The following is a 13,908-nucleotide window of genomic DNA, read 5'->3' on the forward strand; positions in this document are numbered from 1 at the left end:
AAAGAAATGAAAATTATTGTAATTATAGAGTAACTTACTATTATATGGTTACGGTAAAAGCAACCGAAAATCGATAATCTCGATTTAAAATCGATGACGGTGATTCTGAGTGTGGAGGCCATACATCACCTTTGCTGGTGCTTTGGCGACGTGGCTAAAGACGTCGCCATACGAGTTCTTATTTAGATGTATGCCCGCTAAATTACTTGGCGAATGGCGACGTCGCCACTCGATGCACGTGTTTGTATGCTCCGTCACTCACTCAGTCGCCAACCAGTCATAGATTTTTTTAATATTGTACCATGTGTAGTTAAATCATTCCGACATAAACTCAATAATTCATCAAATGTTAGTGACATCCTCAGATAAGGGTAGGGGGGTTCAATACCCTTTTTTAGGGTATTTTATAAAATCTTCATAGAGTAAGAATAACACCGCTTTGGCTTGGGTTTGATATAAACGGATGTAATCATATTTTTATCATTATTGGTTTCATCTTTTTGCGACGCTGGTAATATAATGTAATTTCCACGTCCATTCCTGACTGTGCCGAGAGAGAACTGAATGCATTGGCATTTTGCGACGTAGTCATGGCTTCTCGGTGAGGTCCATACCTCACCAATGCCATCCCTGATCCCTAATATGCAGTAAATAATTAGCAATAAGTGTGACTATAATTGACGTTGTGCTAATTATAGACATTGAATGTTATCCTTAGTTATTAACTAATTAATAGTTGCATACAAATTAAAATAATAATATGAATTAAATGTTATTTATTTTCCACAAAAGAAATTATAACTCAATAATTAGTGTACTTTTACGATTATTGTACATTGATAATACATTTAACTAATTTTTAAAACTTCAAACATCAAGGTATTAATCATCTAAATATTCAAAAGGTTCCGGGGGCTCGGGTTCTTTTTCTTCTTCAGTTTTTGGACCAAAGGCTGCAACTGGTTCAACAAGGACTTGCTCACCATCACCGGTATGGTTTAACATTACTATTCCACCAATAGTAACGTCTTTCAAGGGCGTAAAGCCCGATCCATCGACTACAGAAATTCCCTTGAGTTGTTGACGCACAACACGAGCTGGATTGCTAAGGATTTCAAAGTTGGGTTCAGGTTCCTTTTTTTCCTTAGTCTCCTTCTCCTCCACTTCCTTATCATCTTTTTTAGTATCCTTCGAAGACGATGGCTCCTTGTCAGATTTTCCGTGAACTGTAATGTTAGGGTTAGGAGACTTAGATGGCTTTTTTTCTTCCTCATCTACATCCATTTTGGATGTTGATGAAGACGTAAGGCTAGATGAAGCATCAGAACCATGCGCGCGTCTTCTCGCTCTAGCAGCTGCAATACTCAGCACTGCAGTAGTAACTCTTTCTCGCTCTTCACGTTTCTTTTCTTCTAATGGTGCAGGATAGGCATATAGTGATGGTTTGGCGTTTGACTTCAACTCAAGTAGTGGCATTTTTAAATCAGAGTTAAGTGCAATTAGACATGTCGGTGTAAATGCCAAGGACAAGCAATGGGCCAATGGGAACCAGTACCAATATTGAGTAAAAACAAGCATGCCTACCACTGCAAGCATGTTCATATGGCCTGTCCTATTTTGTAGGGAAACCGTTACATTTCTACCTCCAGCATCTATAATACCTTGAGCTAGTATCGCTCCAAACTTTGCCATGACATCCTCATGTTTATTACTAATGACTTGAGCATAGAGCTGACGGAAGTATGTTACTTTAGGGCATAAAGCTTCAGTCTGCTGGATCAGGATCATAGCTGAAGCAATAAGAGCTCCTTGTCGTACGAAGTTCACAGGGTCAAACTTCACCATTGGCTCTAGTAGACCAATTGCCTCCCTATTACCAGTTCCAGCACAAGCAATACCTAAAGCCATAGCTGCTCCATAACGGACATGGGGGTTATATGATTCAGCTAAGAGAGACACAACTGATGGACATTGTTCTGGTGTACGGAATAATAGGAATCCAAGAGCTGTGACAGCAGCTCGACGAACATCATCGTTAACATCAGACACGGCAACATGAAGCAACGTGCGAATGGAGTCGTTATTGCCTGTACCACAGTATGCAGTAGCGATAGTATAACAACCGGCACGGCGAAGTAATGGATCTTTGTCACGTAACAATTGCTGAACAAGAGCATCAGCTTCCTCAAGCCGACCATACATGGTAAAAGAAATGCCTACAGCTAAACCTCTTAAAATTTTCTCATGCTGTGTTTCTTGGGCATAAGCAACCATATCTTCAATTGCTGCAGCATTTCTGGACCCTAACATGACCATACCCATAGCAATTCCAGCAGCCTCACCAGTTACAGCATCATCTTGATATAAATTGAATTTAAGTTGTTCATACACATCTTGTCGATGAGTACCCATTGCAGCGAGACCTAGTCCCAGACATCCTCCATGACGCACCATTTCATTTTGGGCATCTTTTAACTGAGTTAAAAGGTAATCAATGATATTAGCGCCATGATTAGCGTGAATTAACCCAAGAGCGTAAAGCCCACCACCCTCTGAATACCCAGATGAGGGTCCAGCCTCTTTTGGCAAATATGACTGCATCAATGCTAATGACTCTCCTTCATGGCCTCTATGTATAACACCAAGAGAAGCAGTGACTGTTAATTTAGCCCAATTAGTGGCTCTAGCAAGCCATTCTAAATTATCTCTTAAAAACTGATCACTTGTAGTTCCAGCATGCATAAATGCATTAGCAATTACAGTTGCTGTGTGACAGATTGAGACTCTTATTGCATCTTTTGTATTCTTTAGTATGAGCATGTCTGCATGATTGGAACGAATTAAGAACTGTAATTGTAGCCCAATAGATACTTCACCACCTAAAATTGATATTAATTTTTCAACTCTTTGTTGATGCTCTTTTTCTTCATCACTTAAGCTTTCTATATCTCTTTCTGGTTTTTTCGATTCTTCTACTGGTGTTTGGTCTACTTCCATGGATGACTCTGGAAAAGGTCCACCTTGAGGTTGTGGCTTTCCCCCAAGAGCACTTGGTATTGGTGCCGTAACTCTGAGAGCTTGAAGTACTCTTCCTAAAAACTGTTGTGTAGCTGAGTCGTATAAGTCAAAACCAATTTGATAAGCCATCAGAACTGATTCCTGAGGGCCATGGGTCAATTTGTCCAGAATTTCCGCAACAGAAAGAGGATCTTCTAAAAAGATTAAACATTGGCACATATTTACATAGTCAGGTATATTCAGGCCCCTGTATAGTCCTACTAAAGATCTAAGTACTGTGCTTCGGAAACCTCGGTTTTGAAGAAGGCCCATAGCCACTTGAAATGCGTACTGTAGCATTCCTGAAATAACAAAATTAATTTTACCTTCTTTAGTTTAATTAATAAGAAGTATCAACAAATATATTATAATTTAAATATTATATCAGTTGTAAACTCAATTATAAAATATAATGGTTGTAAATTGCGAGTTAAACAACATTATATGCCTTGCTAGTTGAAAGAGTAACATTGTTCTCAATTTTTCTAGTATCTAATTATACCATTTATTATTATTTTTTAATTAATTGAAATTTTTATTATATAATATTTAATTTAAATGAATTCATACTGTAATTATAAATTAACTTATAATAGTAGGACTTTACCTGGTATATCATCAGATTTCATAATTGATTGTTCAAATATATCCATTCTTCGTGTTTCAAGCGCTAAACCTAGAGCTTGTCTATACTGTCCATCATCTAAGCATCTTTGGAACATACGATTGACGATGGCTTCCAATCTAGGATCTATTGTCTCAGTTGAGCTATCAATGAAAATCGCTTTACGCTTCTGGGTATAGAAATCGATCGCTTTAGCAATCGTTGTATCTACATACTCGTTCCTAGCGTTAACATCGAAAAGATCACCAGCTCCAAGGGCATAAGTAAGAGAGTCTTCAAATGCTCCTAAATGATAGTACACTTTACTAGCCACAAGCGCTGCTAACTGATGCTGAGAAAAAACCTTATCCTCGTGCAAGATTTCAATCTTCTCAATTGATTCAGATATTTCCGGCCAGAATTCATCGACAATGGTGTCCAATCTTTTCAGGGCAAATTCTTTTACTTCATGCATCGGTTCATCGAGCAGGGATATGATCCCCGCTGCTGATGTGATGTTCATTTTTAAGTTTTTAACTAATTTAATTGCTGTAACTTACTACCAGGCTTTTATATTTTATCGCTATTATCCACTGTGCACAGTCGACAAGCGAACACAAAATTTTCACAAAATATGATGTACGATGATTTGACAAATTCATGAGATTCATTATCCAATATCCACAGAAGTAATATCACAGATTATGAAACGCGTAAAGACAAGAATTTATAAAATTATATTGAGAAAAGACTGGCACAGACAAGGAAGACTTAAATCTTCAGATTGTTCATTGGTACTGTGTCATGCATTATACGATTTATACTAACACTTAACTGTTTGTTAATTTTGGATTCACCTATTCGTCATTTTTGTTGCCAATGAACAATCACCTATATTCACTTATCCCACTGATTAGGTATTATTAGTCTACAATCCCTTCTGTTTTTTTAATGATTCTTGGCCTGGTAAAGAGGCTTTCAAGCCCTGTTTTATTTTTGGCTATTTTCTTTTCACTTATCAATCGTGTTTATATTCCGTTTTAATTTTAGTACCTGGATGGCCGAGCTTTGCTCGGTATTTTTATTTTTTTATAAATTGTGTTTTTTGGAAGTTATACTTAAGTACGAATTACATACTAATAAAATGATGAAATATGAACAATATAGATTTTATATGCTGGAATAGCTTTAGTGTTGTGTCTTGTGATTCCGAAAAAAATAGTATTATTATTCGCCGATAGATGACAGGAAGATTCCTTTTTCAGTTTAAATTGGGACTACTCAAACACCACCTTTTTGTTATTTTCTATCATTTATATATATATATATATATATATATATATATATATATATATATATATACAAGAATTGCTCGTTTAAAGATATAAGATAATACATATATTAAAATCATCTCCACGGTATTTTTAATCTAAACTTTTAATTTTGACTCAAATGACTATTAAAATCCTAGTAGCATGTATATTATGTGACATCAACAAAATGTCAATTGTTGTAATCAATGTACTTGAACTGTCAACAAGTAGTGTGTTGGAAGTTGGAACTTGAAAGTTGAAACATATTGTCTGTGTTGAAACAGCTGCTTTTGTGTTAGATCACTTTTTAGTTAATTAATACAAAATGTTAGATTTATTTAGCATTTTTAGCAAAGGAGGTATAGTGCTTTGGTGTTTTCAAAGTACGAGTGAAATATTTTCACCATCAGTCAACGCTTTAATAAGAAATGTAATCTTACAAGTAAGTATTATACCCGATCGTAAAGAAGCCTGCTCACGTTAATAGTATTTGATGAAGGCCAACTTCTAATCTATTTAAGTTAATTATTTTCTATTATTAATCATTCACCTGTTGTTTCAGGAGCGTTCAGGCAATAATTCTTATAATCATAACTCACTAACACTACAGTACAAACTGGATAATGAGTTTGAGCTGGTTTTTGTAGTCGCTTATCAGAAAATACTCCAACTATCATATGTGGATAAGTTTCTGAATGATATCCACCTAGAGTTCAGAGATAAATACAAGAATGACTTGCAAAGTGGATGCTTGGCCACAGATTTTAATTTTAAAGCATCATTTGATATTATTCTCCGACAATGTGAACAGTGGGGTAATTGATTTAAACTTTTATTACTCATCAACTGTGCAGTTATGTGCAATATTTTTAATTTGTTGAAAAACACATGTTATTCTAATAAAATAGACCCAGATTCATAATATTTATTTAAAGTCAATGTAAAATACCAGACTATTGTCAAATCATTGTTTAAAAATAAAAACAGAGCTGCTGATTGTAAAACATTTTAATTATGATACTTATTTTAGCTAAGTCACAAGCTAAACTACCAAAACAGATGAGGACATTTGAAGACTCACTTAAATCTAAAAAAACTGTTGCATCAATGATTGAAAGGAAGGGTGATGAGAAAAATAAGAAGACAGGTTTGTACAAGAATGAATGTCTAGTATTAATAATAATTACCTTCATACAAAATTTAACAAATATTATAATACCAAACCAAATTAGACCACAACCCCCCAAATGTACAACCTTAAATGTAAAAATGGAGGAGGCCTTTGCCAGTGGGCACACAGAATCAGTTATCATACACAACAAAAGCAATAGCTATAATGTATATATTGATTCTAATATCAGGCTATAAATAAATAAATAAGTAATACCAAACATTTGGTTTAACAGCATTTTTTTTTCAATAACTTAATGTGGCTTATGTTGTGACATTTTTTATACTGCTTTGACATTGTAGAGCATCAACAGTAACTATAATTTAGAGGTAAGACGATTGTCAAAATCCATAAAATTGTTCCAAGTAAGCAAGCAATATAGCAAGTACATATATATAAATATATAGCAAGTAGAAACAACAGCTATGTTGTGGCCACTGTTGCAAGCACAATTACCTTCTTTATTTTATATCTACATATGTGTACAAGTTTTCGTATGTTCATGCCACTTTATATTTTATGAGAAATAAAATCTTTAAACAATTAGATTGAAAATGTATCAAAATATGTTATAAACTAATTTACTATATCTAAATTGGACTTGATTATAAAATTTTACATTAATATTCTTTTGTTTTACAGTAAAAATAGTAGAAAATAAGAGCATAGCCAATGGTAAAGTGGAGGAGTTTGATAATGACGATGACGTCATTGTGGCTAATCGTGCCAAACTGGCTCAAAAACTTGCTTCTAAAGGCAAAAAAGATGTTAAGTAAGTAGAAGAAAATAATATTATGATTAATACTAGATGTACACTGCCTCACTTCGCACTTCGCTGTGTCATATTGTGATTGAATGGTTGAGAAATAAGGAACAAAACAAGGAATACATTTCATATAAGTTTAATTTTACAATATTTGTGGATATACAATGTTTGTATTTTATTCCACCGTCTGCGTAGATATAATGACTATTTGGTTTGCCGACTCGGGAAAATGCAACATACTTTTTTTTTTTAAATAAACAATGTAATTGGGAACGTATATTGGTTCTCATATGACTGCGAGTGTTTTCCTCGCTTCCGGTAGATGGCGCGGTCACTGGTACACAACTGTTTTTTTGCGATTGCGGATATGTGACTGATGCAAAAAAAATGAGAATGATTTTTTTAAATAATCTCTTAATTTTTACATTCGATCGCGTACAACACCGAGCGTAACTTTTTAAATAGATGTTAAAAGGACTGATAAAATTTTGGAAATTTTGTAGAAAATCACCTAAAAGTCCAAAAACAGTTGTGGAGAACCGTACCAAGAAGCCCCGTGTTTGGGAACTGGGTGGTGACTCCCGCGACCTTCCTACGTTGGACTTCAGCACTGACAAAGAGGGTGACGTTGAAGTTTCTGCCGACACACAGGTATAATGGTCCTAAAAATAACACTATTATCAAATATATTACTAACGTTCACTTACTATGTATACGAAACTAAAAACGTAAAGTTCTAACATTGAGCAGGTCATAAAGGTTTAATCTCCAAATGAGTTATCAAAATCAAAAATCATTTATTCCTATAGGTAATGTATACTTATGAACGTCAAAAAAAAAAAGTTATAAGTGGCCACTTAAAATTTAAGTAAAAAAATACATTATATAAATGTAACAACAACAATATACAATAACATTCTTATTGTATATGTACATATATACATTTCAAATCAATATCAAATCCCTTTCAGTTCAGTTATTTTTTATTTTATTAGATACAACAGCGACCTTTGTTAATTAAAAAAACTATAGAGGTCCATATTTTGTAGAAATTATTAAAATACATTATTATAGTTGGTGGGTCAAATGACTGGGGCTATCCGAGACCTGGAGGTGGAATCTGATGATTCCAGTTTCGAGGAAGAGGAACAAGGGAAACCCAGCCCGAAGAAGACCGGAGGGATGTTCAGCATCTTCAAGGGTATGTTATGATTCTTAAAATACAGTACAGTAACTTAATCCACTAAAAACCGATAGAACATAATTTACGTTTGAATGAGAGATATAAAAACATTGCTATATTAAAAAAATATATATATGTATTTTTAGTACCTTTTTACAAGACGTTTCTTTCGCAATAGGCTGACAGTATTAAAAATACAGTGCTATTGACAACAATCATAAAATTATCAGAAAATCAATAATATATTATATATATGTATTTGTGGAATTTAAGACTGACAATTAACACATGTCTGTGTTATACCGACGCCATTTTGTTTTGGCAGTTTTTGAAATCATGAATGTGTAATTCGAATTTTAAAAATTAATTAAGTGTTAAACAAGTTGTGTAGATTGTATAATCACTAATTAATAATCTGAAATGTTTTTTTTTAATCTTGTCAAATTCCTTATTGTTTATTAAATAAGGAATTTATCTATAATAGCACTCACAGACTTATGTCGCATTTATATAGATAATGGCATATAATAGTAATTCTAACACGCACTGTATGAATTACCTGGCGGTTTATGAAATTAATCATTTTATTACGGTCAAACTAAGATAGACTAGATCACTTACATGTATCACTATAATCATCAATAATTACTTCATTGAAACAAAACAAGGAATACATTTCATGTATGTAACAACATACACTATATAATTTGCACATGTGCCCCAACTTTAATGTATTTTATTTCCTACTTCGATCATTCGAAGAAATAAAGTAAACATATAAACAGCCTACTAATTAATTAATGACTCTGAGTACCAATGTTTAATTTAAAACCCAGGTCTAGTGGGCTCCAAGGCTCTCAATGAAGAAACAATGCGTCCAGTACTGGACAAAATGCGTGATCACCTAATTGGGAAGAACGTCGCGGCGGACATTGCCAACAAGCTGTGTGATTCTGTGGCTACTAAACTTGATGGAAAGGTATTCAATAATTTATAAATTAAAAGTTCATGACGCTACAACCTTTATTGTCAATGTAAGGCAAGTAGGTGATCAGCCTCCTGTGCCTGACACACTCCGTCCTTTCAAGGCAAGCCGGTTTCCTCATGTTTTCCTTCACCGTTCGAGTGAATGTTAAAGTTTGTTGGTATCGAACGTACGAGGGATAAAAATCGCAATTAATAAATGAATTAAATTTAAATTTTATCATAGTTTTACCCTTAATTTTGTAATTTGAAAGATTGAAATGCGTTCCATTCCGTTATTTTCGCTTTGTAATTCTGTTTTGGATTAAAATACTTCTGATGTTTTCTTCTGAGATTTAATAATAAATAAATTTAAATAGAGCAAAAAAAAGTATAAATGCCAAATTGGGTTACATATATGATTTCTGTCTATTTGTGTTACATAATTTTTTGGCATTTGACGATTGTGTTGACAGAACGGTTTCCTCTATATACCTTTTAAGGCTAACAATTAGACAGGTATACTCTAATCTGTGGATGGTACAAACAAGAAATTTAAGAAATTCCAATGTATTTTTGAGATTTAGAAACTTGACTTATCTCTAGACCATCATAAAATAGCCTACCCTCCGGCATTCCGAGTGCACTATTTACCTATCACTTAACATCAGATGAGCTAGTCTGCCGCCTTCTATAAGAAAAAAAATGAAATATGTATGGAAAGTTTGGATTTTTATATACCGGAGAAGAGACATTATAAAGAATGCTATGGCGGGTTCCAACAACCCATAGTTGTATATCGTTATTTCCAGGTCCTAGGTACATTTGACAGCGTGGCTAAAACAATAAAAGCGACTCTAACAGAGTCCCTGATGCAAATCTTGTCTCCGAAGCGGCGAGTGGACATCTTGCGGGACTGCCTCCACGCGAAGCAACAGGGAAGCCCGTACGTCATGTCTTTCTGTGGGGTAAGTATTATACCGAAAATTATAAAATAAATCAATTTTAGATAAAAACCTTAGGGGTAATTCAAGTATTACGTAAGATTTACTGCAATCTTGTCAGCATAAGTAAGCAGAGCTCTCAAAAATAATACTAAGTACATAAATGGACAAATTTTTTGTAGATACCCTCGAAAATACATTTCGTCTTAAAGCATAGACAATGTGTAAAAAAGTAAATAATTACCGGTGACGCAATCACCAAATAAAACAATCAATGTACACCAAAAAAAGTATATTGTTTATTTCCATTTTTCGTCATTATTTCTTGAATTAGGGGAGAATCAAAAAAATATACGATGGAGTTGAATAGTTTATGTATCCATTTTGATTCGAAGAAAAAACATATCAATGATCTATGGGGCAAATGGATCAACCTTGGCTTTGGATTTCTGTATCTGTTTCGTGATCATGTTTATTAAAGAGCCTAGTAGGCGATCGCCTTCTGTGATCGACAGAATTTTGGGAAATCGCGTTTAAAGATTTTGATATATTCTACTCCGGCGTGTTTTTCGAATATTTCTTTGTATTGAAGTCATGATTATGAAGCTTCACGATGTGTCAACCCTACGACATCAGGGATAAGTCTCACTGGGCTGACACAGCTGTAATTGATTTATGAGTTAAATATCTACTGTTTTTAGGTAAACGGCGTGGGTAAATCCACGAATTTGGCAAAGATTTGCTTCTGGCTTATCGAGAACGATTTATCGGTTTTGATAGCCGCATGTGATACATTCCGGGCTGGTGCTGTGGAACAATTGCGGACTCATATGAGACGGCTGCTGGCTTTGCACCCGCCGAGCGCGCATAACGATAGATGCATGGTCCATTTGTATGAGAAGGGTTATGGTGAGTCAACATATGAACGTGTTTTGATTTACTACAATTGTTTTTATAATTAATGGAAGCTTCCAGAAATATGATTTAGTTAAATATAGAAGCGGTGATGCCAACTTCTAAATGTTCTCCCTAGGACCTCTGCATATTGATTAAAAATCTCCTAAAGATTTGCACTTGTGTTGACAGGCTATTTGAAATATGGTTTAAAATATATTCACGAAAATAAGATAGCTGTTATTTCCATATTTAAGTTTATATTTGGTTTAGTTTGTCAGTTGTCAAAGGATTAATTTAAATTGTATAGAATAGTGCGCTATTTTAATTATTTAATTCTCGAATAAAGTACAGAAAATTCCTCCTAAATAAATGTGCCATCTAAAAAATCCATGGACATCGTGATTCCCCCTAAATTTGGAGGGAAACCTCCTAAGTTATAAGGCATCGCTGTATAGAGGATGTTAACGCTACAGACTAGTGACATTTTAACGCGCGAATTTTAAATTGACATTTAATACGAACTCTTAACCTAGACCAATTTTAATACATTATTAATTAAAAAAACAGATGTGATGCCGGGATAGGCGTGTCTGAAGTTTAGGTTGACTTTCAAATTAATCTTAATTATTTAGCTGTTTTTAGATTTATTACTTTATTGATATGAGATTTTAAAGAAGATTTAATTCAGTAATTTCGGAGTGTTATTTAAATTCTAGTCTTCAATTGTTTTGTGTTTTTGTTTCGAACTCTTACGTCGTATGTTAATAATAAAAGTACTCAATATATAAATTTGTAAATACAAGCTTAAATTAAATTAAATTTTCAGGCAAAGACGCAGCGGGAATAGCCGCTGAGGCAATCAAGTACGCGGCAGATGCGAAAATTGACGTGGTTTTAATAGACACAGCCGGTCGTATGCAGGACAATGAGCCGCTCATGCGCGCTCTAGCCAAACTCATAAAGGTCAATCAGCCCGATTTGGTTCTATTCGTTGGCGAGGCACTAGTTGGAAATGAGGCGGTCGATCAGCTGGTTAAGTTTAACCAAGCGTTGGCCGACTACAGTTCGTCAGCTAATCCGCACGTGATTGATGGGATTGTTTTGACTAAATTCGATACGATTGACGATAAAGTTGGTGCTGCCATCTCTATGACGTATATAACGGGACAGCCGATAGTTTTCGTCGGCACGGGACAGACGTATACAGATTTGAAGGCTTTGAACGCGACTGCTGTGGTACACGCGTTGATGAAGTAGATTTGGGACCGGTTTCTGGGGTTTTGGTAGATTAAGTATTTTTAGTTGACATCTGTTTGGTAGTTTTTTCAGTTGGGGTTGGGGCTTTTAGCATTACTTGTAATTAAAACCTTCTTTGTTTGATGGGTTTGACTTAGGGTTTTTCAACGCAATTGCCTTCTGGTGGACGACATAACATCGGTTGAGTCGCCTGTTTCCCCGTTTCATATAATTGTTCATAATAATTCTTAGTTGGCCGAAAATGTTTTGTATCTGTAGTGTTCGGTAAAAATACTGTTTATTTAATAATTCATTTGGCTTTATTCTTGTGAATTTATCATCTTTTCAGAAACCGGAAATTTGTTATTTGTCATGGTATTCTTGGGTATATTAAGAATTAGATCATTATATATTAAACCGCCGAAATAATTTCTATATTTTTGTATGTTTTTTTTATGTGATCACAAATTATGTATATTTTATTGTTGGTGGTAATGGATTTTATTATGTTAAATAAAAATTATTTTCCGACTATTTTGTTTTTTTTTTTGGTTTGTGACATGTGACAACGTCTAATTAATCGATGAACGCCGACTACACGCTTAAAAAAACATAACATTGTACGCTTGCAGAGTATCTGTATCTCTCTTCCACTCGACTTAAGTATGCAATCATTTCATCAATGTTTTGTTATGACGTTGTCAGTTGTCACGATAAATTATCGTTCATAAACCGACTTTACAGACTACATTTTTTTATGATTTATTTCTACATATCATCCGCTTATTATTATTACGAGTTGTATTACAGTAGAAGTGCCTTGTTATCATAGCGCAAGGCTAGTATAATGATTAGCAAATTTTATATTGAAGATTTCATTGCTATTTGTGGAGTATTGCTAAACAATGATTGAATCACGGATTCATCACCTTTATACATTTTATAGAAAACCTAACAACGCTAAGATAAGTTGTTGCATTGCCTCTTCCACTAGGTTTCCACATTTATTCGTACATTTCACTCTAGTGGAATCACTTTTAGTAATAAGTACTCTGTAAATTTCAATAACAATTACGACTTTTCAATTATGACATAGTACTCTTAATATCCTCTGTTTTGTTGTTACCAGGGCCGGATTTAGTTGTCTGGAGGCCTCGGGCAACAAAGAATTCGCCCCTGAGCCCCGGTTCCCTCTTTATCCGGCCCTGGTCGAGCTTGAGTTCCCGGTTAAGTGTTATTGTACCGATGCTCTATAATCTTTGAAATTTATTTACATTGATTGAAATCGACAGAATCGTATTTATAAACGTGAACTTGTATTGTATGTTTCTGTTAAGCCAATGACACGGTAGATTTGATTTTGTTATAGGATACCCATTGTATGAGAATTAAGAATATTAAAAAATATATGTTTTGAACGTAATATATACGTACTTAAATAAATCATTATAATATATGATGTAATCTATGAGTTAAAAGAGTACCGTTTTATAGGGAGGTTTACTGTAATAAGAAATTAATGGAATTAATTTTACTGTAAATGTTTACTTATTGAGGGTTTGTTAGTCCAATCGTAGCTTACTAGCCGATTCTATCAAAATCTTTTAGCACCGCAGTGAACAGATGAGTGAGATTCTGAAATAGTTCTAAGTGTGTATCGTAATAAATTACGCGCCTACTTCGATAAAATTAATGTATATTAAAGGTAATTCCAATATATTCATAGATTAAGGAACACAACGACACCAATATTAATGTTTTTAAATCTATATTT

The 13,908-nt window shown here is 34.2% G+C and overlaps 2 protein-coding genes across 2 annotated transcripts; one reads left to right on the forward strand and one right to left on the reverse strand.

Moving 5' to 3' along the window:
- Positions 1–761: 761 nt before the first annotated feature.
- On the reverse strand, positions 762–4,337 carry LOC111001854 (26S proteasome non-ATPase regulatory subunit 1). Its single transcript, XM_022271895.2, has 2 exons — positions 3,665–4,337; positions 762–3,359 (listed from the first exon to the last, which is right to left on the reverse strand). Exons 1-2 carry the CDS (start codon positions 4,182–4,184, stop codon positions 883–885), a joined length of 2,997 nt encoding a protein of 998 aa, XP_022127587.1. The 5' UTR covers positions 4,185–4,337; the 3' UTR covers positions 762–882.
- An 862-nt stretch (positions 4,338–5,199) lies between these two features.
- On the forward strand, positions 5,200–12,547 carry LOC111001846 (signal recognition particle receptor subunit alpha homolog). Its single transcript, XM_022271887.2, has 10 exons — positions 5,200–5,416; positions 5,537–5,789; positions 6,005–6,121; positions 6,788–6,917; positions 7,415–7,562; positions 7,986–8,112; positions 8,931–9,073; positions 9,870–10,025; positions 10,703–10,910; positions 11,725–12,547. The coding sequence occupies exons 1-10, from the start codon at positions 5,300–5,302 to the stop codon at positions 12,153–12,155; spliced, it is 1,830 nt and encodes a 609-aa protein (XP_022127579.2). The 5' UTR covers positions 5,200–5,299; the 3' UTR covers positions 12,156–12,547.
- The last annotated feature ends 1,361 nt before the right edge of the window (positions 12,548–13,908 follow it).

Source organism: Pieris rapae, chromosome 6 (assembly GCF_905147795.1).
Source record: "Pieris rapae chromosome 6, ilPieRapa1.1, whole genome shotgun sequence".
Taxonomy (NCBI): Eukaryota; Metazoa; Arthropoda; class Insecta; order Lepidoptera; family Pieridae; genus Pieris; species Pieris rapae.

Coding starts and splice junctions, on each gene's coding strand:
- LOC111001854 (XM_022271895.2), bottom strand. CDS start 4,184: ATGAACATCACATCAGCAGCGGGGATCATATCCCTGCTCGATGAACCG. Junction 3,360..3,664: donor GAAATCTGATGATATACCAG/GTAAAGTCCTAC, acceptor TTGTTATTTCAG/GAATGCTACAGTACGCATTT.
- LOC111001846 (XM_022271887.2), top strand. CDS start 5,300: ATGTTAGATTTATTTAGCATTTTTAGCAAAGGAGGTATAGTGCTTTGG. Junction 5,417..5,536: donor TAAGAAATGTAATCTTACAA/GTAAGTATTATA, acceptor CTGTTGTTTCAG/GAGCGTTCAGGCAATAATTC. Junction 10,026..10,702: donor ACGTCATGTCTTTCTGTGGG/GTAAGTATTATA, acceptor TACTGTTTTTAG/GTAAACGGCGTGGGTAAATC.